Source organism: Molossus molossus, unplaced genomic scaffold (genome assembly GCF_014108415.1).
Source record: "Molossus molossus isolate mMolMol1 unplaced genomic scaffold, mMolMol1.p scaffold_m16_p_6, whole genome shotgun sequence".
Taxonomy (NCBI): domain Eukaryota; kingdom Metazoa; phylum Chordata; class Mammalia; order Chiroptera; family Molossidae; genus Molossus; species Molossus molossus.
The window spans coordinates 118,138,813-118,163,682 of record NW_023425399.1 but is presented as its reverse complement, the minus strand read 5'-3'; the positions used below and the strand labels follow the sequence as shown (position 1 = coordinate 118,163,682).

At 54.4% G+C, this 24,870-nt stretch overlaps 1 protein-coding gene across 1 annotated transcript in view; it reads right to left on the bottom strand.

Moving 5' to 3' along the window:
• PARD6G (par-6 family cell polarity regulator gamma) overlaps nucleotides 1-24,870 on the bottom strand; it is a 55,345-nt gene that overhangs the window by 19,628 nt on the left and 10,847 nt on the right. Inside the window, exon 2 of the mRNA XM_036245185.1 lies at nucleotides 12,004-12,226. Coding sequence (XP_036101078.1) covers nucleotides 12,004-12,226 — 223 coding nt within the window. The remainder of the gene's footprint in view (nucleotides 1-12,003; nucleotides 12,227-24,870) is intronic.

Below are 24,870 nucleotides of genomic sequence, written 5' to 3'. Positions count from 1 at the left end.
CAGAAGAGGCAGATGCAGACAGAAAGCTGGTCAGTGTTTGCTGAGGAGAAAGCACTCAACGGGCTCAGGGTTTCTTTCTGGGGTGAGGAACCCAGTCTAGAGTTGACGGACATTCAGCTTTGGGAGGAACACAAAGGAACACCAGGTCCCACAGACGCTATGACTCTGCTTCCCAGCGGCTGCCACCTCACCAGACATGAGTGAGAGTCTAATCTGCCCCTCCTGTGACCTCTCCCTCTTCCCCCAATTAGGCTAAAATCAACACCCTCCTGACTGTTCTGGATTCACATCCATTTTTGTTAGAAACTTGGACCATCCAGTCATTCCGGACTGTCCCAAGTAGCCTTGTGGCAGGTCTCCTGGTGGTGACGGTGAGGACACAGGCTTTTCGGAAGGAAGGAGCCACCATCCAAACACCTGACCTGATTCCAGTCCACGGGGCGAGAGGCGAGTGAAGACGAACCTGCTCATTATCGCGGCTTCAGTGATGCTGCAGACACAGGGCCTTGCTTTTCAGAAGCTCTAGGTCATCTGCCCTCATTATTTCATTAACTCTGATAACACCTTTGTCAGAGAAGCTTCCCACAGCACATCATCTTCATGTGTACAGGGCAGAGATCCAGGCGGCACGGGAGCGGACTCGAATCCAAGACGATGAACCGGAAGGACACGCGGCCGTCTCCTCGGAATCCACCATGTTGGTGACGCTCCGTCGCCCTGAGCAGCCTGGGCACCTACCGAAAGCGGCTTCACGCACACCTGGTGCTGCTCACTCCACGGGTCAGGCGTGGGCAGTGGCCCTGCCTGCCGCCCGCAGTCCTCTGAGGCGGCTCCAGGATCCGAAGCAGAGCCGAGACCTAATCAGACAGCAGTTTCCCAGCCGGCGCAGCAGGAACACGGAGCTGAGCCAAGCAGGCAGATCCGAGGACGGGACCAGCTGGTCCCAGGCAGGACTCAGCCTACAGCGGAGCTGGAGGTGGCCTCGGAGGGCCATGCATACGCCTGCACAGCCCCTCAGACTCTCTTGGCTCTGCTGTGCACACAAGAAACTATTCCCTGTTGTGTGTTACTAGAAAAGCACATTGTCTGCAGGGATCTAGAGGGTACGGCGCCCAGGTGTGTGGCCTGGGTGTTTTCCAGTAACTTCCCTGATGAACACAGTCTAGAAGGTGCTGACTCGCTTTGCTGAGCTGAGGAATCAGCTCCCTTGGGCGCGCAGGGAGCAAAGCCACAGCGTCTCTGCTTACACATCCACGCGGCCAGTCCTGTGGATACCTCGTAATGCATTAGGAGGAAGTGATTTAAAAACTGATTTTAATGAAAGTAATTTAACTTTCACTGTGTTTCCTATCTAGCTAAACTTGACGCTACACTCACAGCCCGAGGCGAAATCATTCCTGGCACACAGTGTAAATGCATGGACACGCACGCACACGCACGCACACGCCAACCCTTCATGCCGCTGTCGGGCAATCTGAAATCAAGCATCAATAGCTTCATCTGCAGTTGTTGCTTCTTCCACTGTTTTAAAAGCAACGCATAGAATTTTACCCTCAATCCCTAAAATCTGCTTCCTGACCAATGTCTTTTCATCTCTTCTGGTCTGCAGAACCGTCTGAAGGAATCAGAAGGTTCCAGCAACAGCCACTGTAAAGGCTTTGAAGCCAGGGAGGCTTCTTCCCGCGGGGGGGGCCTGGTTCTCCTCCCGGGCGGGGGCAGAGCCCAGGCTCCGCACAACGGACCCCCACCCCGGGGGGAACTCAGCAGCCACATGCCGCTAAGTTCTGCTCCAGGTGGAAGGAGCAGGTGGTCCCGGCAAGCGACAGGCCATGTGAGGACCTGGCTCTGGGGGCCTGACCACCTGCGTCCGTCGCGAGGGGCGCTCGGCACTCTCAGGCGGCTGGGCAGGCGCCGAGGGAACCGGCAGAGCCAGGCCTCCCCTGGCACAGCTCAGACACCAGGACCCCCCAGGACACACCACAGCCCCACCACCCTGCAGGGCTGAGGAAGGGGGCAGATGACAGCTCACACTCAGCAACGCCCGGCTGCCAGGCACTGTCCGGGGGACTTCCAAATATGAGATCACCTCACACTGGGGATTACCAGGCGGGGAGACGAGGCACAGGAGAGACGAAGTAACCTGCCCAAGGCCGCACGCCGGAAAGCTGAGGAATCGGGCTCACTTTAATCACAGCGTCCGGGGGCCACAGCAGCCAGAGGACGGGGTGACCCTGAGGGAGCTGGAGGGAAACACTCAGGCTGTGGAAGCTGCTCTCAGACAAAGCTGAACAAACACCAGCAGCGAACGCCTTGGCGTCCGTCCACCCTCCTGCTGCAGCGGGTTTCCACCTCTTCTGACTCGTGCGCCTGCACCTGGCACCGTTTTATCCAAGTCGCTGATCCGGACACAGTCACCCCGGGAAGTGGGCTGTGCGCTCCCGCAGGCACCCTGTGGCCCGGGCGCTGCCTCCCCCAATCGCAAAGCCCGGTTCCGACACCCAGAACTGAGACGCCAGCAGCGCCAGGGTCTGACCAGCTTCCACCGGCAGGTCACAGGCCACGTGGCTGAGCCCACGGCCTGGACACAACACTCCCAGAAGAAGGCTAGCGATCCCTCTCGCTGTCCAAGCTCGGCGCTGGTCCCCCGCCCCCAGGACCGTCCCAGCCCCTCCACGTCCCAGAAGCCGGCTTCCCACCCGCTCCCACTGAAATCTGTTTCACGCTGTGGGAGGAAGGAGATGGGAGGGAAGAGAGGCCCAGGAAGGCCCAGCGCCCACACGCGGCAGCACAGCACACACCTCTCGGGAGCCCTGTCGGCCTGGTCACTCAGCTGCGGACTCACAGGCCGACCAGGAGGGTCGACGCCCCCAGTTCACGGTGGGCCTGGTGCAGCAGCGTCAGTGTCTGAGCGGAGGCTGTGGGGGGACAGCCTCCTGGGGCCCCCACCTCCAGGAAGAGTGTGCTGTCCAGAGTCCACGTCCCAACCACTGTGCAGCCCGGGGCTGTGACTCACTCAGCCTGTATTTACAGGACGCTGCAGGGTGACCAGAGAGGACACTGTAATCAAACGGCCGAAAATAACTGCTGGCAGGAAAGCCCCTACTTAGAGCAGACCCCCCAGCAACTCTCCGGGTGGCAGTGAGCAGCCCTTTCCTTTCGAAGGAGATTGAAGGAGCCCCACAAAGAGGCCCAGGGGGTACCAACCAGGTCCTCACCCCCCTGCCCACCCTCGCTGGGCCCCCACAGGCACCGCCAGCCGCGCCCAGAGCAGCAGCAGCCCTCCCTGAGCAGAGGGGGCACTGGGTGCAACGGCCACCACGTCTGTTCCTCTGAGCCTCCAGGTGCTGCCAACGTCAGCTGCCCCCCTCACCTGCTGCTCTGAGCAGAGAGCCAGGGAGAGAGTCCCCGCGGGGGCCTGGGTAGAGCCCTGGCCTGTGCGCCTCCTCAGGAGACCCTGGAGACCCCCAGAGGGACACAGGCACCCCCACATCCTCTCTGGGAGATGAGACCCCTTCCAGGAGGGGCAGAGCCCTGGCACAGCGGGACTGAGGCAGCGTGTGGGGCCTGCACACCGGCCCTGAGCTCGTTTGTGAGGGTGCACAGCCAGCCGTTCCCAGTGCACCCCCTGCCGACCTCCTGCACATCCATTACCCCAAGAGCCCCGGTCACACAGGAGCGTCTCTGACTCGGCACCTGCCCCCAAAGGCAAGCAGCACCAGCAGACACGTTCCTTCCCATGGTCTCTGAGCCGAGTGCTTCCCTGAGGTCACACGGGATGGGCAGGGGTCGTCCGGGGCACATCTGCATAGGAGCCCAAGAGAGGGTCAACCAGCCTTCCAGCCCCTGCAGCCCGTGCCACGTGAGCCAAGGCCGGGGGGGGGGGGGCTGGCTCCCGGGGCCGCAGGCTGGCTGTCAGGACACACGGAAAGGTGGGCCACGCTGTGGGCACGGCGCAGGGTCCCTGAGGCCGAGACAAGCTGGGCGGGAGGGGGCAGGGACCTTCCAAGGCACCACCAGCACGAGGCGGTGGGTGAGGAGGTGCCATCCCAAAGCCGCCTCGTATCCCTGCTCTGTGTCGTCAGCAGGCTGTCTGGGCTTCACCGCCGCAGGAGGGACTGGGGAGCTGGCTGTCACCCTGCCCCTCCCCCGGCTGTGGGGGGCACACAGAGATGTCTGGGGCACAGGTCTGCACCAGAGCACGTCATGGGATCGTCAGGGCCCCTCACCCCCAGCACACAGCACCGACTGCGTCTCGACACAGCTCAGAGCCCACGAGCTGGTGCCCGGCGCAGGCGCAGGCGCAGGTGCTGGGCGGGCTTCTTCCCGGTAGTTTGACTGGACACTCACCACCTGCCGTGTGAGATCCAAGACGCAGGGTCAGCGTGCGGGGAACAGACATGAGCGTCCAGAGGGGTGGGGAAGCCCGGAGTCTGCAGGGACAGGACGACTCCACCCGCCAGTGGGAATTACTTCCTCAGCGACTGGCTGGGATCTGAGACTTCTGAGCAGACTGTGGACATGTAGCAGCTGTGAATGTGCCCACGGACAGGTTACAGGAACTCACACTGACAGGTACAGAGCTACTTCTTGGAGTTTGACGTTAACAGCAAAACAGGTACTGCTTTACTGCTACAGTTTCAGGCGGGAAAATGGAAAAGTTCAAGACACACTGGGTGGTCGCACAACAACGTAAAGGAACTTGACAGTGCAAAGCCCCACAGCTGAACACGGCCAAGTGGTGAGTTGTTACAGATGCTTTGCCGCAATAAAAAATTCGCTTTTGTTATCAGTGATCTATATGGTATCAATACTCCTCTTTACGTGGACAGCACTCCCAGCCCGCCGCCTGCGCTGGGCGACGGGGACGCTGGCCGGCAGGACCACCGGGCACACCCTGCGCTCAGCCCGCAGACGCCCGCTCGGGGGCGACGGCTGCGAAGCCGACTGTGGGTCTCGCCCCAGCTCTCTGCCTACATCAGTCAAGGCCAGAGGGCTGCAGTGTTTACGAGAACCGGGGTGCAGGTGGAGCCCCGTGCTGACTCACTTTCCCACAGGAGAGGTGGAAAGTACAGAGATACAGGGAAAACAGGAAGACCAACCGCTGTGCGAGAGGAAATCCCGATCTTGCTCACGCTGCGGGAAAAGAAGAGGTCACGATGGAAATTTTTATATCTCTGGACTCCACATGGCGCAGGTAACACCCTTTAACGACAAACTGCTCTGCACTCATGGGCCACAGAAGCCACGTCCTCAGTGAGGACACCGCAGCAATGGCAGCTGGGGCTTCACTGCAGGGTCTGCACGTCTGGCGCCAAGTGCGGGCTGGTGACCTGGGCACCATCACCAGGTCACAGGAACGAAGCAAGGACACAACTTCTGGAAGGTGCCAGAGGCCAGAACCTCTGTGCTGACACCTGTGGCCACCCCCCCACACACACCAGGGGAAGCTCAGTGGCCACCCTGGTTTCCACAGCCTGGGGGCAGACACTTTGTTCTGCCAGCCCTGAGTGCCAGTTAATTAGACGTCATTCCAGATTTGAACTCCATGCTCTCCAGAGGCAGCAGGTCCCTCCCAAACTGCACACCGCAGGTGACACCAAGCAGCTTAAGCCTCTGTGCAAACCCTCCACGCGTCCCCTCCGACTCAGCGGCCCTGCGCGGGGACGGGCCCTGCTCCAGGCCCCGCAGCACCTCCTGCCCCAGTGCAGCTGTGCTCAGAGAGCAGTCACGGCGGCCGAGCTGCTGGCCGTGGTGCCCGAGGACGGGCGGGTGTGGGGAGGGCCGGCAGCCTGCACGGTCAGGTGGGGGCCGGGGCTGCGCCCCCTGTGGGAGACGCCCGGGCCCCACTCCAAGCCTCACACCAGCGTCAGGCACGCAGGAGGCTGGGGTACGGAGGTGCAGAGTACCCCGCAGGGCCATCCCAGAGTCGGAGAATCCCGCTCACAGAACCCAAACCCACCCTGCAGACAGGCGCAGTGCTGTTCCCTGACCTGAGGAGTCTGCTCTCTGCGTCAGAGACACATCCTGCTGACACAGGCGCCTGACAGCCAACCGCCCGTCAGGATCACGGGCTCGCACTGGCTGGTTTAGCTCAGTGGTTAGAGCGTCGGCCTGCGGTCCAGAGAGACCCGGGTTCGGTTCCTGCTAAGGGCACGTACCTCGGTTGCGGTTTGTCCCCAGCCCTGGTTGGGTCGTGCGGGTGGCAGCCACTCGATGTGTCCCTTTCACGTCGATGTTTCTCTCTCTCTCTCTTCCTCTCTCTCCCTCCCACTCTATCTGAACAAGAAATGGAAAAATGTCCTCGGGTGAGGATAAAAAGAAAAAAGAAAAGGATCACGGGCTCACCGTGCATGAAGGCCGCAGGCCGTGCCTGTCCTCCTGGGAACCAGGTGAGTAACGTGCCCTCGGCACAGTCACCACTCGATGATCATGACAGTTCAGCCACCGACACTCCAGCCTCCGTGGAAGCCACGGGGGGACCAGGCACACGGCGCCCCGTCGGGGGTGCACCTGCTGCCCAGCGAGGCCAGGCTCCGAGGGGCTTCCCGAACACAGAGCCTGAAGCACCGGGTGCTGGGGAAGGACGGTTGCCGCTGCGGTTCCATCGCCGGAGATGCATGCGGCCCACGCTGGGAGCTGTCCTGGCAGAAGGGCAGCCCTGCCCCCACCTCGGGCCAGACCCTAATGGGCTTCACTACAGCGGTCAACAGGGTCCGTTCAAAATGCACCTGTTTCCACACCACATCTCCAGAGATGCTCTGCAATGACCCAACTCAAAGGTCCTTCTCCTAACGCCCCGAGGACAGGTCCACCGGAAATGGACACCATAGTTCAGAATATGCCCCTAATTCCAAAAAGACACGTCTCCGAAAGTACCTGACAGTAGCCAAACATGTGCAACACAGTTCATAACACTGAAAAACTGAAACGGTGGAGATCTGAATTAATAAGGGGCCGGTTACATTTAGCGACAGACATACCACTTACATGTCTGTGAGAAGGACTGTACATATGTGCAGACACGTAGTCACAGACACAGTGCCTACAGCACACACGTTAGGTCCCACTGACCGTCTGTACCACGGGTCTGCAGACAGGGACCATCTCAGAGCAGAGGGCTGTATCCATGTGGTCTGAATTTTCTTTTACAAATATGTTATAAACAGAGAAGACTTTTGTTTATTTATTTTCTTATTTTTTTATCCTCACCCAAGAACATTTTTCCATATTTTGTTCAGATAGAGTGGGAGGGAGAGAGAGAAATATCAACGTGAAAGGGACACATCGAGTAGCTGCCACCTGCACGACCCAACCAGGGCCGGGGACAAACTGCAACCGAGGTACATGCCCTTAGTGGGAACCGAACCCGGGTCTCTCTGGACCGCAGGCTGATGCTCTAACCACTGAGCCAAACTGGCCAGGGCCAGAAAAGACTTTTAAAAACAAAAAGGTTTACAAAGAATTTGAACGACCTAGGACACGGTTATGATGTTGAGTTTTTAAAATGCATGAATCCTACTTGTAAATTACACGATGAGCTTGAAGACGTAAAAGTGCACATGACTAGAAAATAATTAAAAAGCGGCATCGAATTCCGCTGTGAGCTCTGGCCGCGCAGACACGGGCAGGCTGCAGGGACGTTCCGAGGGAGGACGGCTGGCAGGGAACAGGCAGCCCCAGGACACAGGTGGCCCACGCTGGTCACAGGCTGCGGAGCGGCCAGCCCCCGGACGAGCCCTGGATGCTTGTGCACAGTGGGTGGCTCGCCATTGTTTTCCTTCTGGCGGCTGCGTCAGCACATTCTCTCCCCGCCTCTCCCCCCACTCTGGGGGTGCGGGTCAGGCATGTGTTTTCTGCATGTTCCCACGGGGGGCGGTGCGAGTGGTTCTGCCCTTTCCTCAAACCTGCAGAGCACAGGGACAGTGACAGAAGGGACACATGTCTCTGGGGTGTGGGGACACAGATGAGCCCTGCGCCTCACCCTGCCCTCAGCTCAGCCTCGGCAGCCTGGGCTCGTAAGACGGTGGCGACAGATGCAGGGGGCGGCGTCACCAGTGAGACCCCCGAGGGCTTCCCGCTGCAGAGTGGGCCCCCAACTCAGAACCATACCCCTCTGGCTACTTTTAATGAAGAGTCCAAGAAAAGCCCTCATACTCAGGATTTATATGGCTGGTAGCTTAAGGTTCAGCCAATGTCTAAACCAAACTCTCAATAGCTCCACATGCTTTACTTCAAAGAACACCCCTTAATTACTTTCTCTGGCAACTCGCTTAAGTGAAATCACCAGTAAACACCCCCTCACTCGGCTCCCAACCATGCAACTTCTGATAAATCAAAACGTTTACAAATGTGTCTTCCTCGTTCTAGGAACCCAGAGATTGCCAGAGAACAGTTAACAGATAGGGCCAATGTGCTATATTTAGGTTCGTGCAAAAGTAAACAGTTCAGAGAGTCTTGTTCTGATTGTTCTAACTGTCCTGAGAGTCCTGTGACATGTGAAGACTTCGCCACCCTCCCCGGACAGCCTGGGACAGAGCAGCTGAGACTCTGTCGGGCCCCCGCCCGGCTGGGCCCAGAGGTGAAAGCCCGCGTCTTGACTAGCAGGCGTGCAGGGCACGCTGGCAGCTGAAGCAACTACTAGATGGGTGCTCGCACTTCCTGTTTGTTCTGCTAAAATTAGAAAGACACTCGGAGTGTCTCTGCCGGTCCTGCCTGCGTCCTCTCCGGGTGGGCAGCTTCCTTGGGGACGACAGGGGTCCGCAGGGCAGAGAAGAGCTCCCCTGACACCGCGGGGCTGCAGCCCAAATGCACAAAGACTCCAGCTTCTGCCACCGAGACTCTTCCAGTCTCTTACTGAAATGGGCACGAGAGTGAAAGGCATGATGACATCTGCTGTCTGACCAGGGGGCACCCCACAGCCCGGCCCGCATGGGGCTGCAGAGACCTAGCAAAGGAGGAGCTTGGAGCTCCCCACACACACATGCACACCACACACACACACACACCACACACACACTACACACACACCCCACATACCACGCACATGCCACACGCACACACCACACACACATGCACACACACTACACACACACCACATGCCACATGCACACACACACACACACCACACACATGCACACACACACCACATACCACGCACACACATGCACACCGCACACATGCACACATGTGTGCATACACACGTGCGCCGCACAAGCCGAAACACTGTCCAACGTCCTCAGGAGAAGTCCCCTGGCTGGGTTCCTGGAGCCACAAATCCAAGTGAGTTCTGGCTTGTTGCCTGAGCTTCCAAATGCTGACTGCAACCGAGTTCTTAACCCCAAGTGCCCTAAGAACCCTCAAAAATCTCACGATACTTGGAAATGCCTTCACGGAATAGCATTCTTGAAGGCACAAAGTTAAATACCTGGGATTACAGAGGAAATGATCACTTTGCAGACAATTATCAAAATACTAAAGCAAATGTGTGACACAATAGGACCCCCCCAGACACCAACACCCGCCGGTGCTCAACTCCCTTATATAAATGATGTGCTGTTTGAATATAACCTCCGCACACCCCCGGTGGCCTTGAATCATCTCTAGATTACTTAGAACCCGTAATACAGTGTCAATGCTGGGTGAATAGTTGTGAAACTATATTGATTAGAAAATAACAAGGAAAAAAGTCTGCAACCTTGTAGGCCTCACCATGTAGCATGTCAACAAAACTAAAACATTTCTCCCAAAATATTTCCAATCTGTGGTTGGTTGACCCCGTGGATGCAGAACCCCCAGATATGGAGGCCGGACTATATGTGCTTTCTTTCTAACATTAAATAACAACCTGCACCGTTGTTTTAAAACAATGATTTACTGTAAATGACACTGAAGACATCTGACTACCACTAACACAATACAAAATTCCGTGATTTCTATTGGTAACAAAGTCGCAGGTTCTGCTCCTCTGCACAGTGTTACTGACACCCAGTGAACCTGGAACTGTCCCCTGTTTCGGCCTGAAAACAGCCCGAGGTGGGTGCCTCCGAGGAGGCATGAGCGCTGGGTCACAGCTGGGGAGACGTGCTGGACGGACAGTCTGCACGCAGGCACCCCAGCTCCTTGCTGTTACACGACGCAGAAAGGTGGGGCTGTGGGTGGTTCATGCTGGAATGAGACGGGGTAGGAACCGCAAGCCAGCTCGTCCAACTCTGGGCTATTTCTCTGATGTCACAGGAAGGATGGGCAACACTGAGGACAGGATGCAGGACCCCGGCCCCCGAGCCGCAGGGCCATGGGAGGTGGCGCATTCCCACCTGCAGACACGGCCCGGAGCTTCCTGTCTCACTCAGCATCAGGGATCAACAGCGAGGGTGCCAAGTGTCACGAGGACCGGGCTCGGCAGGGGCAGACAGAGCCTCTGTCCGGCTCCAAGCCCCGCCCACACGCAGCGGGACAGACACATTCCCTTCCCACAGAGGACAGAGCGCAAGGCGTCTGCAGTCCGCGTGGCTCCTCGCACCCACAGCTCTGCCCACACCACAGAGCGGCCGGTGCAGGCAGAGCTGCGGGACAGCAGCCAGCCCAGGAGCAGTGAGCGGCCACAGCACAGAGAGCAGATGACAGGGGCGCTCCGGCAGAGTGCTTGGGACCAGGCCCTCCTGAGAGGGGCACCGACACCGGCCCACAGGACTGCGGTGGGGCCACAGGGACGGGGAGGACCCGGCAGCCACCGCGGAGCCAGGCCCTGCAGGGCCACGGCCGCCCCCGGCCATCGCCAGGACGCGACAGCTGCGTTGACTTCTCGGGGTCGTGGGCAGGACGCCAGGCTCAGCAGAAGGCAGAAGCGGAGCTGTCTGATCTCGTGCCAGGGAATAGCGCAGAGCGAGGTCCGCAGTCTGCTGCCCTTCCCTCCACGCGTTCCTGCCATCACCCCAAACGAGGACGCGGCAGCTGACCCTGGCCGGCGTGCTCTGAGCTGCGCCCAGGCTGCCCGCTGGTCCCGGGACGTCTGCGAGGGAGACGCCTGACACCGAGCACCAGGCCCTGCGACCCGGGGCCTCCACCTGCACCCACAGCTGCTACTTTTGTCCGTGCTCAGGCTCTGCCCCGACCAGGACTGTCCCCTCCTGCGGACGGGAACGTCACCGCAGCTCACACGTGACCTGAGAGGTGCTGCAGCCACTTTGCTCCGTGAGGGCGCTTGGTGTGACGGAAGGTGCCCTTGGGGAAGGAGGGACAGTCATGACCAAGTTAACCCTAAACTGTCACTTTCCGAATATCCAGCGTCACCTCAGGGGGTTCTTTCCCTTGAACAGCCCGGGGACAGCCTGTGTGCGTCCACTGACACGTGGACAGCCATCAGGATCACCTGCTCTGCTTCTCGTCTGTGACGGGGTCTGCGGACGCGGAGGCCAGCCGTCTGTGCTGATCTAGGCTGCTCCCAAGAGAGGACCTGAGCGGCCCCGGATTGTGGTGTCCGCAGGGGGTCCTGGAACTGATGCCCTGTGGGTGCCCAGGGACAGCTACGCTCTGGGGAGCCCGAAGATACACACAGATTTTCTCCTGTGGGGTGGATGCCCCCTAACCCATGTTATTCAACGGTACGTTATTTTGAAACGTTAAGGTTCTCCGAAACTTAGCAAACAGAGAAAACAAACCTAAAATGAGGCTCTGATGCTGTAACAGCAAGACCAGGCCCAAAGAGCTCAAGTTACCAGAGTAACAATTTAAAGCTGACATATTTTTCCAGTCCTCAGAACACAGTGGGAAACATACTGGCAACCATGACGTTCGTTCTTGGGTTACTGACTCAGGCCTCCTCGTTACGGAATTAATGTCCTTCCAGTGAAAACACTGAAAGTCAACACTATTTAAAGTGGAAAATGCACACGTTTCAGCCTTTCTAACGCAGTAACGGGGACCAAGCGAATGTGAATTCCTGTCCCCGATCACTGGCGAGAGAGCATGGCTCTGCAGACAGACAACTGCTCTGAGCGGCGGTACCTCGTTTCTGGATGAAGACCCGGAGCAGGGGGCTCGCGCTGGACACCGCCTTGCAGAAGTTGTCATCGTTGTTGATGGGCAGCAGGTCGCCGTGCACATCTGCGTAGCCGATGGTCACTTCGGTGTTGGCGATGTGGTGGGTGTGCACGACCAGCTGGTAGAAGTCCTCGAACGTCCCAGGCTTGTGACGGTCTAAGGAGAACCTCCGGAACTCAGCCCCAAACTACAACACAAGACACGGGCAAAAATCAACAACAGGAAGGGCACCAACAGGGGTGAGCAGTGTCCCTGAGCCTCTGAGGCCTGGGCCCCGGGGCGAGCAGGACCTGTCCTCATGACGCTAGGTGAGCAGGAGGGGACAGCTCCCACACGAAACCTGAGAGCAACACGGGTCGCAGGGAAAGCAATGTCCACGTTGACTATCAGCTGGCTGGTCTAGGGCCCAGGACCACGTCAGCAGGGCCCTGAGCGGCTCACACCCTCGGACGCAGGGGAGGCAAGAACAGCTGAAACTTCGAGACTTTTCCTAAGGACATGGGAGTCCTGGAACAATTCCATTTTAAACAAAGAAGTGACTTTATATAATTTACATTTTAATAAGACCAAACAGTTGTATTTCAAAATGATCCGAGGTGGAAGCAAAATTGGAACAAAGAAGGAACCTGGTGAAAAGGTACCTCACAGGTCTCAGGGGGACAGAGCAGGTCTCTCTTCACAAAACGTTCTGGGTTCGAATCCCAGTCGGGGCACATACCTAGGTTGCAAGTTCAATCCCAGGTTAGGGCGCATACAGGAGACAACCGATCGATGTTTCTCTCTCATATCGATGTTCCTCTTTCTCTCTCCAAAAATCAATGAAAACATCCTCGATGAGGATGAAAAAAGGGGGTCCTCGTCCTTCTTGCTCTGGGAATCGCCCAGGGCCCCTCCCTCCTCCCGGCTTCCCAGCCTCAGATGCCCAGAGAGCTGTGCACAGAGCCCGGGCCACCTGCCAGGACAGGCCCAGGTCACCTGCCAGAGGCGACCTATCTGGGGACGACACGGCCTCTGTTAGTCTGGACGGAGGGTTCTAACTGCTGTTCCTCACTTGCAACAGGGACCTTCAAGCATCAGGCAGGACAGATTCTGTGCTCGTCGATAAAACTGCAAACGAATTATACTGGTTCCAAAATACACAAAAACGAAGCGCCTCAACTTTACTCAAAATGAATCGTTATATCCTCTGGATGCTGTGAAGGGTGCGTCCCTCAGACCACACCGGTCTGCCTGTGCTCGGATCTGAGAGGCATCCATCACCTGGTTCTGAGTGCGGCAGCTCAAGATGCGCATTTCTAGCAAGTTCGCAGGAGACACTGAGGCTGGCCGGGGGACCACACGCGAAGCCACTGGTTCAGGGAATCAGGCTCAGACGTCGACGTCAATCTCGCACCAGCCCCAAGCATTTCCCTTTCAGAAGCAGAGGGGAGCTAACTCCTCAGCACCCTGCACCGCCCCAGGGGTAAGAAAACTTCAAGGCACGCAACTGCGGGACAACCCAGACGCCGGTTTGGGACAAGCCGCCGTCAGTGGCCGAGTTAGGGAAGAAAAGCAGGGCCTGGACGGGCCTGGAGAGGCTGGGCCGGTGCCCACCAGAGGGCACACCGGACCTCCCCCCTTACGTACAGATTAGCATCATCTTATTCCGTTATTTATCCTAAGGATGCACAGTTAGCCACACGGAGCTACAGAACTTCTCCGGACACAAGAGGTCAAGCCTATGACCTAAGTGAGGTTCTCGGATGTGGTTGGCCCGACCCATCACGGGTTCACTTCAGGGCCAGCCACCGTCTCTGCTGTCCTTTCTGATCAGTAAACACCTTTCTTTCACTAAATACAAGAAATGACTTTAATCATGTCTAATAAAACCAGTAAGAGCGTTTCTGCTTCTCCATGTAATTCTTAGTGAAATATCCCCCCACTGGGCACAGCACACTCCTGTCCATTCGGGGGCCACAGGCCGACCCTCGCTCCCCTCACTCCTAGACCTGTGCCCACCCTGCGGCGTCGGGCAGGCGGGCGCGGACACACTGTGCGCGGTGCTTCAGCCCAGTCGCATGGATGCCGCTCAGTCTCTTTCTCAGCCCTTTTAATAATTTTCCTGAGAACATGTCTTAGCATGTTAACTTTTAATATTTTAAAATTTAAGTATAGCCCAGCCACTGTGGCTCAGTGGATTGAGCATCGACCCAGTCAGGGCACATGCCCGGGTTGCGGGCTCGATCCCCAGTGGGTTGTGCAGGAGGCGGCGATGTTCCTCCCTCACATCGATGTTTCTCTCTCTCTCCCTCTTCTTCCTCTCTCTAAAAAAAATCAGTAAAACATATTTTTTAAAAATAAATAAATACATGTAACTACAGTTGGCATACAAACTTATAGTGGTTACATTAGTTTCAGGTTACAATGTATCAATTTAAATTGAACATGAATTCAGATCTTTTCCTGGCAGAAGCAGGTCTGACTTGTGCTTGAGCATAAGGCTGTGCAGGCCCATGCGTCACTCGCTGAGCGAGCTCCAAAGTTTGGGGAAAGCTGTGAAATGTGATGATACAAGATTTGTCCCCAATTTTTTGTATTATGGCAAAATGCACATAACATAAAATGTACCACCTTAACCATTCTTTTATGTTATTGTTTTATGTGTACAACATAGAGGTTAGACAATCAGACACTTTAAAAAGTGATCCCCCAGCCCCCACCGGGCACCATACAGCCCCTGCGCTGTACCTCTCTGTGGCTACGCCATAACTGCCCATCTGTGCTGCTTCCCCCCTCACTTTTCACTCAGCTCCCCAACTCCTCCTATCTGATAACTGTCAAAATGTTCTCTACGTCTGTTCGTTTTGTTTTTCAGATTCCACATATACGTGAAATCACGTGGCATTTGTCTTTCTCTGTCTGACTTCTTTCACTTTGCTTAATGCCCTCTAGGTTCTTCCATGTTGTCGCAAATAGTAAGATTTCATTCTTTTTTATGGCCAAGTAATATTCCATTGTATATGTGTACCACAGCTTCTCTTTCATTCATCTATTGATGGACACCTAGGTTGCATCCTTATCTTGATGACTGTGTGTTAAATGTTATTCTTTGCCTCGTTATAGTCTATTTTAAAGTCTACTTTGTCTGATGTAAGTATTGCTACCACACCCTTTTTTTTTTTTTTTTTTTTGTACAGATAGAATGGGAGGGAGAGAGAGGAAGGGGGAGAGAGAGAGAGAAACATCGACGTGAAGGGACACATCGAGTGGCTGCCACCCGCACGACCAATCAGGGCCAGGGACAAACTGCAACCGAAGTACGTGCCCTTAGCGGGAACTGAACCCGGGTCTCTCCGGACCGCAGGCCGACGCTCTAACCGCTGAGCCAAACCTGCCAGGGCCCACACCCTTTTTTGTTTACATTTGCATAAAATATTTTTCCACCCCTGTACCTTCAGCCTCTGTGAGTCTTTAGATCTAAAGTGGGTTTCTTATGGACAGCATCTGTAAGGGTCTTGTTTCCATTCAGCCACACTGTGTCTTTTTTTAAAATATTTGTATTGATGTTTAGAGAGAGGAGGGAGAAAAACATTGATATGAGAGCAGAGCATGGATCAGCTGCCTCCTACACCCCACTAATGGGATCAGACCCACAAATTCTCAGTGCACACGATGCCAACCCACTGCGCCACACTAGCCGGGGCACACCCTGCTTCTTCTAATTAGGGCATTTAATCCATTTACATTCAAAGAAATTGTTGATAGGCATGTAGTTACTGCCATTTTATTATTCATATTTTTCTTCTTTTCTTCTTCTTAAAGAAGTCCTTTTAATATTTCTCGTAATACTGAGTTGGTGGTGATGAACCCCTTTAGCTTTTCCTTGTCTGGGAAGCTCTTTATCTGTCCTTTGATTCTAAATGACAGCTTTGCTGGGTAATTTTGGTTGTAGATCCTCACTTTTTATCACTTTGAATATTTCGTGCCACTCCTTTCTGGGTTGCAAAGTATCTGATGAGAAACCAACTGACAGTCTTATGGGAGCTCCCTTGTAGGTAACTAACTGCTTTTCTCTTGCTGCTTTTCAGATTCTCTCTTAATCTTTAACCTTTGGCACTTTAGTTACGATGTGTTTTGGTGTGGGCCTCTTTGGGTTCATTTTGTTTGGGACGCTCTGCACTTCCTGGGCCTGTGTGTGTATTTCCTTCACCAGGTTAAGCAGGTTTTCAGTCACGATGTCTTTAAATAGATTCCCAATCCCTTGCTCTTTCTTCTCCTTCTGGGACCCCTATGATGCAAATGTTGGTACCTATTTGATGTTGTCCCACGGGTTCCTTAAACTATTCACTTTTTTTCTTTTCTTTTTGCTGTTCTGATTGGGTTTTTTTCACTACCCTGTCTTTAAAATCACTGATTTGATCCTCTGCTTCATCAAATCTACTGTATTCTTCATGTCAGTTACTGTATTCTTCATTTCTGGCAGGTTCTTTTTTGTGTTTACTGTCTCTTTTTTGAAGTTCTCCCTAAATTCATCTACTCTTCCCTCAGGTTCGCTGAGCATCCTAGGAGCCAGTGTCTGAATTATGCGTCTGGTAGAGTGCTGGCCTCCATTTCATTTAGTTCTTTTTCTGGAGTTGTGTCCTGTTTTTTCATTTGGGACCTCTTTTTTTGTTTACCTCATTCTGGCTGTCTTCCTGTGTCTATGACCTGCTATGTCTCCTGGTCTTGGCAGAGAGGCCTTATGTAGCAGGTGTCCTGTAGGACGCGGTGGCACAAACACCCTAGTCACCTGCAAACTATTAGGGTGACACCCAAAGGACTCACGAAGTCGCCTGAATAATCTCCAAATGGCTGACAATGGGATTATTCATGCGTTTGATCATCAGTAAAGATCATAACTGTTATGGGTTGGAACACACCCAGTATGTATAAATACTTTGGTTTATAATAATCAAAAATTTATATTTCACTTTTTGGATGATGCCAGGGAACCAACCAACTGTTGTGAAAGCTGGTGAAGAATCAGGCACTTTTCCAACAGTAACACCACAGAGGTAAAACTCACGTTTCCCAGAGCAGACAAATACACTGTCATTCTATTATTATTACCTGGATAATATTTATTGTATTTCATAGCTGAAGCCAATTATTATTCCAACAGAATAGTAAAAATGGGGGGTTACCTCTTTTTTTTTTTATCCTCACCCAAGGACATTCCTCCATCTTTTGTTCAGATAGAGTGGGAGGGAGAGAGAAGGAAACATCGACGTGAAAGGGACACATCGAGTGGCTGCCTCCCACACGACCCAACCAGGGCTGGGGACAAACTGCAACTGAGGTACGTGCCCTTAGCAGGAACTGGACCCAGGTCTCTCTGGACCGCAGGCCGACGCTCTAACCGCTGAGCCAAACCAGCCAGGGAGGGGGGTTACCGCTTAAAATCAAATTAAAAAGTGTGTGTGTGTGTGTGTGTGTGTGTGTGTGTGTGTATCAAATACAAAGTAAGGAGGCCAACAAGCAAAAATGAATGAGCTTGTAAATGTGATTCAATTTTTTTCCCTTGAAAAAATATTAAACAAGCAATAATATAATCATTATACTGTAATTACAAAAGAAAGGTTCTATCTATGTATCTACCTACTTACCTGCCTGCTCATCTCATTTCTAGTCACACTTACAAAGGGGAGACCCAGCAAGTACTTGTGGGAGTGCAGAGCACCAGCTGCTGCACAAGTAATGGGCTATCGAGTAAACGGTGTCACTGACCAACGTCTCTGTGGTCAGGAAGCAAGGAGACGGAATGAGGCAGAAACCCAAGAGCTCAGAGCTGGGAAGTGCGGAGCGTGTGCCGCTCTAAGACCTCACCTCCAAGCCCCTCTGGAACAGTGGGCCGCAAACCCCAATCCTTCTAAAACCAAGAACAAGGCGAAGTGGTCCAAGTCCACTTTCTGAGAAGTAACCAAAGGCTTTCAGCAACCAAGGAGAGTTTATTCGAGTCTCAGAGCAGCACACTCTGCGGTGCTTTAACTTCCTACCTCCCTGTCCTCAGCTCCGAAAACCAGCAGCCTAACACCCCGAGGGGGCACGCGGCTCGCTGCTCACGCTAGAGCCCCTCGGCCACACACTGTCATTGCGAGACCTCCCTGCAAAGCCCTACTCCCAGGGCTTGTCTGTACACGACCTGAGTCAGCGCTCACTCAGGGAAAACCCCTTCCCTTGGGCATTTGTTAAGAACAATCTGAAGCCCACCCAGTGTGGCTCAGTGCCTGAGCATCAACCCTGCACCAAGAGGCCACTGGTTCGATTCCCAGTCAGGGCACATGCCCAGGTTGTGGGCCAAATCCCCAGTGGGGGGGCGTGCAAGATGTGGCCAATCACATTCTCTCTCATCGAAGTTTCTATCTCTCTCTCCCTCTCCCTTCCTCTCTCTCTACAATTGATGAAGAAAAAGAAAACAGATTATTTTAGAACAATCAGCAGCAACTGTTTAATGATTAAAGGTCATATGAGAAAAGTTAGTATTTTAAAATGAAATTTTACAACACGATGGAAATTATATGCTATGTCACTATATTTATTATGAGAAAATTCTGTGCTAACTTCCAAAGATATTGTCACCTGCACAGAGGTACTTCTCAAAATTCTTTGAGGGGGTTGTGATGGTTGAAGACGTGACGAGTGGAGGAATCACACCGAGGTAAGGTGTCCGCTGCAGCAAAAAGAACTGGACAAACACAACAGAAAGAAAATCTGGGGACCCACACCTGTGAGCTCTGTGCACCCTCAGAGACCTGGGAGGCCGCCCCCGAGTGTGGGGCTCCGTGCAGGCAGGAAGTCCTGAGAAGCCTGTAACCCCTCACACCTGCCAACCTGGGGATTCTGCACAGTCAGAAAGAGAAGGTGAAAGGGGTGAAGTGCTGGCGGGGTGAGGGTATACCCCAACACACACAGAGCCCTGAGCACAGGCAGAAGTCTGGCTGTTCAAATAATTTAAGGACCCATCATCAGATGAACCAACCTAACCAAGCAGAGACCTCAGTGGTCACACACGACAGAACTAGTCCGAGAAAGTCACCAAGCAGATTAACAGCAGCAACAACACAAAACCTCGAGAGGGGAGGGTCTCAGTTCCAGAGTTGTGACACCATATTATATAAAAATGTCATCAAGAAAGATGATAATATTTAGGAATAAATATACTGGAAGAAGGTCAAAGGTGTGTGCACTGAAAACCACAGTGTACGCAATGCTGCCGGCCAGTCCAGGCGACCCGAGCAGCACGAGCACGTGTGGACGTCGGAACAGGACAAAGACCAAACAGCCTCTCGCTCAGTAGGTGGCCCATCTGGAGCATCAGCCCTTCTTTTCTAATACACGAAGTACAGTTATCTAACGAGTTTCCATCCTCAAAGTTCTTAGCAAATGTCTTCAGGGAACAGATAAAGTGAACATTTGATGCTCATGGATTAGAAGACAATATTTTAAGAAAACAAAATTCCCCAAGTTGATTACAGATTCAATTCAACCCATAGTAAAATCCTAGCTGCTTTTTGCAGATATTGACACCTGTTCCTAAAATGTATATAGAAATGCAAGGGACCCAAAAAATCCAAGACTCTTGAAAAATAACAGTTAGAGAACTCACACTTGAGTTTCAGACCTTACTGTGCCGTGCCGGTACACAGACAGACACACAACCAATAGAACAGACTTGGGAGTCCAGAAAAAACAACCTTACATTTGGGATCAACTGACTTTGGATAAGAATGCCAGGGAAATTCAGCGGTGGAAAAGAACAGCCTCTTCAACAGATGGTGCTGGCTTGATACCCACATGCAAAACAATGAGGTTGGATTCCTACCTCCTCATAAGCAAAAATTCTCTCTGATTGGACACAGACCCAATATGAGAGCTCAATGTATAAAATGTATAGAAGAGCCCTGGCCGGTTTGGTTCAGCGGTTGGAGCGTCCGCCTGCGGTCCGGAGAGACCCGGGTTCGGTTCCCGCTAAGGGCATGTACCTCGGTTGCAGTTTGTCCCCGGCCCTGGTTGGTCGTGCGGGTGGCAGCCACTCGATGTGTCCCTTTCACATTGATGTTTCCCTCTCTCTCCCTCCCACTCTATCTGTACAAAAAATGGAAAAATGTCCTTGGGTGAGGATAAAAATAATAATAATAATAAAATGTATAGAAGACATAGGGTTAAATTTACATTACTTGGGTTAGGCAACGATTCTCTGACATGCTGCTCAACACATACGCAACAACAACAACAAACACAGGTAAATTGCATTCACCAAAACTGAAAACTATTGTGCTTCAAAGGACACATCAAGAAAGTGAAAAGCCAATATAGAAAGAATGGGAGAAAATATTGCCAATCATATATATAATAAGGGACTTGCATTAAAAATATATAAAGAACCCTTAAAATTCAACGATAAAAAGACAACGCTTTTAAAAATGGGCAAAGAAGTTGAATAGATATTTCTCCAAAGAAGATGAACAAATGGCCCATAAATACATAGAAAAACCTTAGCATCGTTCATTGTTAGAAACAAGCAAATCAACCTGTAATGAGTTACAGCTTCGCCCAGTAGGAGACTCTGACGGGAGACAGGTGACAAGGTGCTGGAAGAGCAAGGGTCTGACCTGCATTCGCTGCTGGGAGGAAGGTACAAGGGGCAGCTGCTTTGAAACCACCTGGCAGCTTGGAAGATGCTGAATGGAGAGGGACCACAGGGCCTGGAAATTTCACTCCTAGGTGTGCACCCAAGAGTAATGAGCACCTGCATCCACACAAAACTACGTGAATGTTCACAACGGCATTATTTACAAAAGCCAAGCGTGAAAACAATCCAGGTGTCCATCGATGATGGATAAACAATATGGGCTATCCTTTTTTTCTTTTAATCCTCACACGAGAATATGTTTTTCCCCATTGGTTTTAGAGAGAGAGGAATGGAGGGAGAAACATCTGTTGGTCGCCTCCTGTATGCACCCAGATGGGGATCGAACCCTCACCAACCAACCGAGCCACCAGCCAGCCCTGGTCGATCCTTGTAACTGCATATTCTTCGTCCACAAAAAGAGGAAGTACTGGCACACGCTGAGTGAAAGATGCCAGACACGGAGACCACACGCTGTCCAATTCCGCCGGCACAGAACGCACAGAACAGGCAAATGCACGGGGACAGCACACCAGTGTCACCAGGGACTGAGGGTCAGAGGGAATCGAGAATGACCGCCAACGGGTATGCAGGGAAGGAAATGCTCTAAAATGAGTGGTCAGGACCGCACAACTCCGTGAATGTGCTAAAAACTCCCGAATGTACACTTCAAAGGTGTGATTTTTATCTCATGTGAATTAAAGCTTACAGAGCTATTTTTAAAATATTACACCTTAAAGAATAATTCTTTTAAAAACGGCCAATTGAAGGCTGATTGAAAGCCACATCCAGAAACATGGAGACCACAGAGGGTGGGGCTGGACACAGTGAATGGAGGCTCGCTTTCACCAGGCAGATGGGAACCCCAAGGGACCAGGGAGCCAACCACATGCCGTCAGCACTCCTCAGGTTAGGGGACGAAGACCTAAGAACTGGGGGAGGCCCCCTTGACTGCAGGGGAGCAGCAGGAGGTGATACTTAGTCCAAGCTGGTAGGGCAGGCTTTTCCGGTTCAAATGGGTCCGACTGAGCTGCACTGGGAAGGAGGGCCCAGGACAGGCATTCCGAACAGGACCGAACTTGCCTTCTCTCCCCTGCCCCCTCCACCCTGACCACAAACTGCAAAAGGCCCTCAGCCTCTCCTCTCCATTCAGGAGCGAAAACTGTACGTGAATGACATTTGTGGAGTCACCAGGCTCTGGCAACATAAATCTATTTTCATCACTTAACGTCATGTGACTCCAAGGGTAACCTATTACCCTTACCATGATTATTTCTTTTTTATCCAGGTTAAAAATATTAAAGATGTAAAATGTTCTTTTTCTTGATACCCAAGGAGGTTTCTCCACATTTACCCATGTGTATCAGCAGCACAGAGCTCGGAGCAGGACAGGCCGTTGGGTGGGCATGGGAAATCCAGCCAGCTGCCCTCACGCCCCAAACCGCGTTGGCAAGTCTCCCACCTGGCAGCCTCCATGCTGATGGTCCTGTGGGGGAGGCAGCTCAGGCTCACAGATGCTCTGCACCTGAAAAAGGTTAAGTCACCCGGCCCTTGGCTTGCAGGGTGCCCAGGGGGCACGACAGGGTGTCATCAGACTCACCAGGCAAGGCCACAGGAGCCAGACGTTAAGGGAGAGTCTTCACCACTTAAAATCTGCTAGGTAAGTGGGTCATTCTGAGACACCTCCCAAACCCCAGGCAGCCACAGAGGTCTCATCCGCATGCGCAGAGCAGTAAGGACCGCAGCTCGGACTGGAGGAGCCTGAGAGAGCAGGGTCCGGTGGTTGCAGCCCAGCCCAGGTGCACAGCAAGCACTCAAATACACACGGGATCCATCAAATAAACCTCTGTTAACCATCTCAAAGTAAAACTCTAGAATTTCAATTCCGCTGACACTGCCGGACAGACACAAACCAGGAAGCAGATGTGAGCATGGAGTTGGACGGGCGCTTGCCTGCGCCAGCTTTGCTCAGTGCACCTGCACGGCCACCTGAGGCTGACCAGCCGCCAGCGGGAAGGCAGCTGTGTGTTCACCACACAGCAAGACGGCACATTGGGGTGTTTGCAAACGGGCGAGCACACCGCGAGGGGCTCCAGGCGTGAGACGCAGCCCTGTGCAGGGTCTCCTGGGCTCTGTGCTCTACCCAGGGGCCCCTCAAGGTACTGGGTGTTTCTTGAAAACAAGGCTTTGCCCAGAAGGAGGTGCAGCCATAACCGCCCCCCCCGCTCCCTCTCACACGCGTGACCCCCAAGCACCACCAGACCATGGGACACTTTTACAAAAGTGTCCTTTCAAGTGATGTGTCTGTTGACTTGAACTCCCTTCTCCAAACTGCCGATCGGAACTTATTCAACACTGTCCTGCACTGGGCTTTTCAGCCATAAAACATTAAAAAATGTGACCTTGTTTCATCCCCCCCCACCCCCCCCCCCGACCTTGACAACAGTAGGCGCCCAACACGCCCTCTCGGAAGGAACGGTCAGTGTCAGGTGCGGCTCGGAGCTCAGGTGCCGCTGCCCGTGAACGACACCGGAACCGCCTGTCCTGGCGGAGCGACCTCCGGGGGGAAGGGGCAGTGAAGCTGCAACAACGCCACACCCGCCGACCGTGAGCCGCGGGAAAGGAGAGGACCCAGGTGGGAGGCGCCTCGGTCCGCTGGGGACAGTGCCGGGCACAGGCCCTCGGCACCGGCCTGGGTCCCTCCCACGTGCCCTGCTCTGGGCGTGGGGACCAGCCCGGGGCCCCCTGGGCTCCCGGCACCCACGTGCTGGGCAGGGCGGTGGGGTCGGGGCTCCAGCGCTCGGCCCGACGAGTCACCGCCCGAGGACCAGGGGTCCTGGACGCCCGACTTTTCTGTCCCAGCGTCTCCGAGTGTCCCTGCCAGGGGCCTGGGCAGGACGCCGGGATCCCTCGGGCGCTTCCCACGTCAGACGCTGTGTTCATCTGGGGCACCAGGTATTCCTGGGGCACCCGGGGGCCCCGTGCCCTTCACATGAACAGGCCTTGACACCCGCCCTACGACAGACCTGAACCTGCACGTACGTGACCCTGGTGTGGCCGCAGCCCTGAGCCCCTCGCTGCCCCGCGGGAGGTCAGCCCAGGCCCGGTCCAGAGAGCCCGCCCCCACGGCTGCACCCGGCTGGCCCCGCCCCCACGGGCTGCACCCGGCTGGCCCCGCCCCCACGGCTGCACCCGGCTGGCCCCGCCCCCACGGGCTGCACCCGGCTGGCCCCGCCCCACGGGCTGCACCCGGCTGCCCCGCCCCCACGGGCTGCACCCGGCTGGCCCCGCCCCTACGGGCTGCACCCGGCTGGCCCCGCCCCCACCGGCTGCACCCGGCTGGCCCCGCCCCCACGGCTGCACCCGGCTGGCCCCGCCCCCACCGGCTGCACCCGGCTGGCCCCGCCCCTACGGGCTGCACCCGGCTGGCCCCGCCCCCACCGGCTGCACCCGGCTGCCCCGCCACGCCTGTCAGGTGAGAGCAATGGCAGGTCCTCGGAAGCAGCCAGTTGACGATGGTAAATGTTCATCAAAATATTTACAACAGTGGAAAAGGGAAGCGGGAAACACTCATCGAACAGATGAAGCACATGCCCAGGGATGAAATAAGAAGATGCCAACAGAGTGCTGTTTGGGGCTGAAGACTCAGGAAGCCCGACAAGCGGAAACGGAAGGAAACAACATGAAGCTGACTCTCCCCTGTGGTCCCAATTCGCTCCAACATCACCCAGCAGCAGGCCCAGCCAGGGCGGGAGTTTTCCGAGCGGGAGCCTGAGCCGGGCCCAGGCCCCAGGTTCTAAAACCCTTGCCCCTGCCGTGGCCGGTGTGGCTCAGTTGGTTGGATTGTTGTCCGTGCACCATTGGGTCACAGGTTCGGTTCTTGGTCAGGGCACATGCCCGGGTTGCAGGTTCAATCCACAGTCAGGGTGTGTACAGGAGCAACCAATCAATGTTTCTCTCTCTCTAAAAATGAATAAAAACATATCCCCGGGTGAGGCTTAATCAAAAAAAAGAAAGAAAGAAAGAAAAGAAAACCCAGCGCCTGCTCCTCCGGGCACAGGAGCACCTGAACTTCTGAGACGCACGGTCTGCGTTCCAGCAAGACTTCCGGGTGCACACCTGGCGCAGAGCGAGGTTGAGACACCCAGTGAGCCTCTTGCTAGTCACCGCTAGGGGCTGGCTCA